This window comes from Nicotiana sylvestris, chromosome 3, assembly GCF_000393655.2.
Source record: "Nicotiana sylvestris chromosome 3, ASM39365v2, whole genome shotgun sequence".
NCBI classification, from domain to species: domain Eukaryota; kingdom Viridiplantae; phylum Streptophyta; class Magnoliopsida; order Solanales; family Solanaceae; genus Nicotiana; species Nicotiana sylvestris.
In genome coordinates, this window is record NC_091059.1 from 123,177,022 (window position 1) to 123,179,829 (window position 2,808).

At 39.6% G+C, this 2,808-nt stretch overlaps 1 protein-coding gene across 1 annotated transcript; it reads left to right on the top strand.

Moving 5' to 3' along the window:
- Window positions 1–347: 347 nt before the first annotated feature.
- LOC104236894 (xyloglucan galactosyltransferase XLT2-like) lies at window positions 348–2,399 on the top strand. The gene has a single exon (XM_009790946.2). The coding sequence runs from the start codon at window positions 522–524 to the stop codon at window positions 2,013–2,015; it is 1,494 nt and encodes a 497-aa protein (XP_009789248.1). The 5' UTR covers window positions 348–521; the 3' UTR covers window positions 2,016–2,399.
- Window positions 2,400–2,808: the final 409 nt, after the last annotated feature.

Here is a 2,808-nt window from a genome sequence, read left to right on the forward strand (position 1 = left end):
CTAATTGTGTAATTATACTTGTGCAACCAAATAGTAAACTTGTAATTACACTGTAATTATACTATGATAAATAATCAAGTTATCGTAATTACACAACTATATAATTATTAAGTTGTATAATTATCACCCTAGTAATTACACCAATTCCAATTACCTTATGGCTTTCCAAACAGACCCTAAATCTTTGCCTTAACAAAATGAATATGGTAAGGAAATTGAGTTTACTGTAATTATCAAATACAAAGTGACACGTATGTGTATAGTTGGTACCAGAGGCGTCGATTTGGCTACTAGAAGCCGTTTAAAGCTTATATTTAGGGACACATGTTCCTTGGAATAAGGGAAAAGCCAAAACACAACACCATTCGATTTTGATTAAAATCTCTCCTCGCTTTCTTCTCTTTTTCCCCTTATATCTCTACCATTTTCCACCGTCTTCGCCGTCTATCAAACAACCTTAACTTTCACTTGGAAATTTTCCGGCCAAATTCGCCGGAACAATACCCCTGTTTACTATTGTCATGCTTCCTTATTTCCATAACTCTCCTTTAAAACCCAAAACTCCTGATATTCCTGATCGCAAAAGCTTAATTTACTTCCTTCAACCCTTGCTCTCCTTTCACAATCCCCGTACATGGCTTATTCTTACCATCCTCCTCCTTCAAATTCTCCTCCTCCTCAATGTCCGCTCCCTCCCGTTCTCCATTTACATAACTTCCCACCCCCACCATATCCCCCCTCCCTTCACCCTCCCCACTACATCTTCCGCCGCCGCTATTTTAACCATCACCGAAGTTGATACTATTACTAACTTGTGTCCTTTAGGTAAAGTATATGTCTACGACCTCCCTCAGTTATTCAACGCGGAGTTAATACAAAATTGCCACGAATTAAACCCATGGATTTCGCCATGCGAAGCGCTGTCGAACGACGGTTTTGGCGGCAGAGCCACCGGACTTTCGAAAGTTGTTCCGGAAAGCCTTATCGGGTCGTGGCATTGGACGGACCAGTTTGCATTGGAGCTAATTTACCATAACCGTATGGTAAACTATCGGTGCAGGACTATGGAGCCGGAATCTGCTACGGCTTTCTACATCCCGTTATACGCTGGACTAGCGGTGGGAAAGTACTTGTTTAAGAAGAACTCCAGTGCAAAAGATCGTGATATGCATTGCGAGCTGATGCTCATCTGGGTCCAGAATCAAACCTATATGAAGCGTAAAAACGGTTGGGATCACTTCATATCCATGGGCCGCATCTCATGGGATTTCCGCCGATCGAAAGATAAAGATTGGGGTTCTAGCTGTATATACATGCCGGGAATGCGTAACATCACGCGCCTTCTAATCGAGAAAAACCCTTGGGACTATTTCGATATTGGTGTGCCTTATCCCACCGGATTCCACCCCAGCACCGCTAATGACATCACCCAGTGGCAGAACTTTGTCCGTTCGCGTGAAAGAAAAACTCTCTTCTGCTTTGTTGGGGCGACACGTGGACTTATAAAAAATGATTTTCGAGGTTTATTACTGAGTCATTGTTACAGCGAGTCGGACTCGTGTCGAGTTTTGGACTGTGCTGGGTCGAAATGCTCCAATGGCACTTCTGAAATTCTAGAAACTTTTCTCGACTCGGATTTCTGCTTACAGCCTAGAGGTGACAGTTTCACTCGGCGGTCTATTTTCGACTGCATGGTGGCCGGTTCAATTCCGGTCTTTTTCTGGAAGAGAACGGCTTATTACCAGTACGAGTGGTTTTTGCCCGAAGAACCAGAGAGTTACTCGGTTTTTATAGATCGGTATGAGGTAAAAAGTGGGTCATCCATTAAAGCAGTTCTTGAAAAATTCAGCAAAGAACAGGTAAAGTCGATGAGGGAAAAAGTGATAGAGAATATACCGAAGATAGTTTATGCTAAACCCAATGGGGGTATAAATGGCATTAAAGATGCATTTGATATTGCAGTAGAGGGAGTATTGAGGAGAATTAAGAAACAGGAAGGAGGGTATAAATGGTAATAAACTATGCAAATGGGGAAATTAAGGTTTAGGTAGATATGGGAGTGCAACAGCTTTGCAGGTGCATGGCCATGGCGGCAGTTGAGTTTAGTTACTGTTTTCCTGCCACAGATACACCATTGGAAAGCAGCTGCAGTTTGGGACGAAGTTGACATAAACTTTTACTTATAATTTTGTAATTTTTATGTGATGTATTTATGTAGTATAAGTAGCTTATATTAGCGGCGAAGTTAAAAGAATTTTTTCAAAGGTGTTCAAATTTAAAAGAAATGAAAAAAAATTCTGATAAAGTGTGTTCAATATTTTACTTGTGTATACAATATAATTTTTCGACGGTGGTCAGATTACCTTTTGGGACAGAATGGTATAAAATAAATGGGGAGAAATATGTTGACTGCATTCTGACCGTGGTTGCTGTAATAGTACTGTACATTCCAAAACTTAATTTCATGCATTATGAATGTGTTAAATAAGATGCATATTGTGTACATATTTTATATTGAGGTTTAAGGTTGTGATAGTCTTTGGCATTATTGTTTGACTCAAAAGATGTTAAAATTCTTTTGGACAAATCAATTAAAGATGAAGGGATAAATCGTAGCTGGAGATAATAATCTCTAGAATAATAATAAGTGAAGAGAAGAGAGTTGCAAAGCTTCCTTTTTGTTTAAGATTGATAAGTTTCCCCGAATATCGCCCCCGTTACAAGGTCATTTTTCTCCCTTATATATTAGCGAGAAGCCCTTCTCAATTGTAAGAAATAAAATATAAAGAATATTCGACGGAATATTCT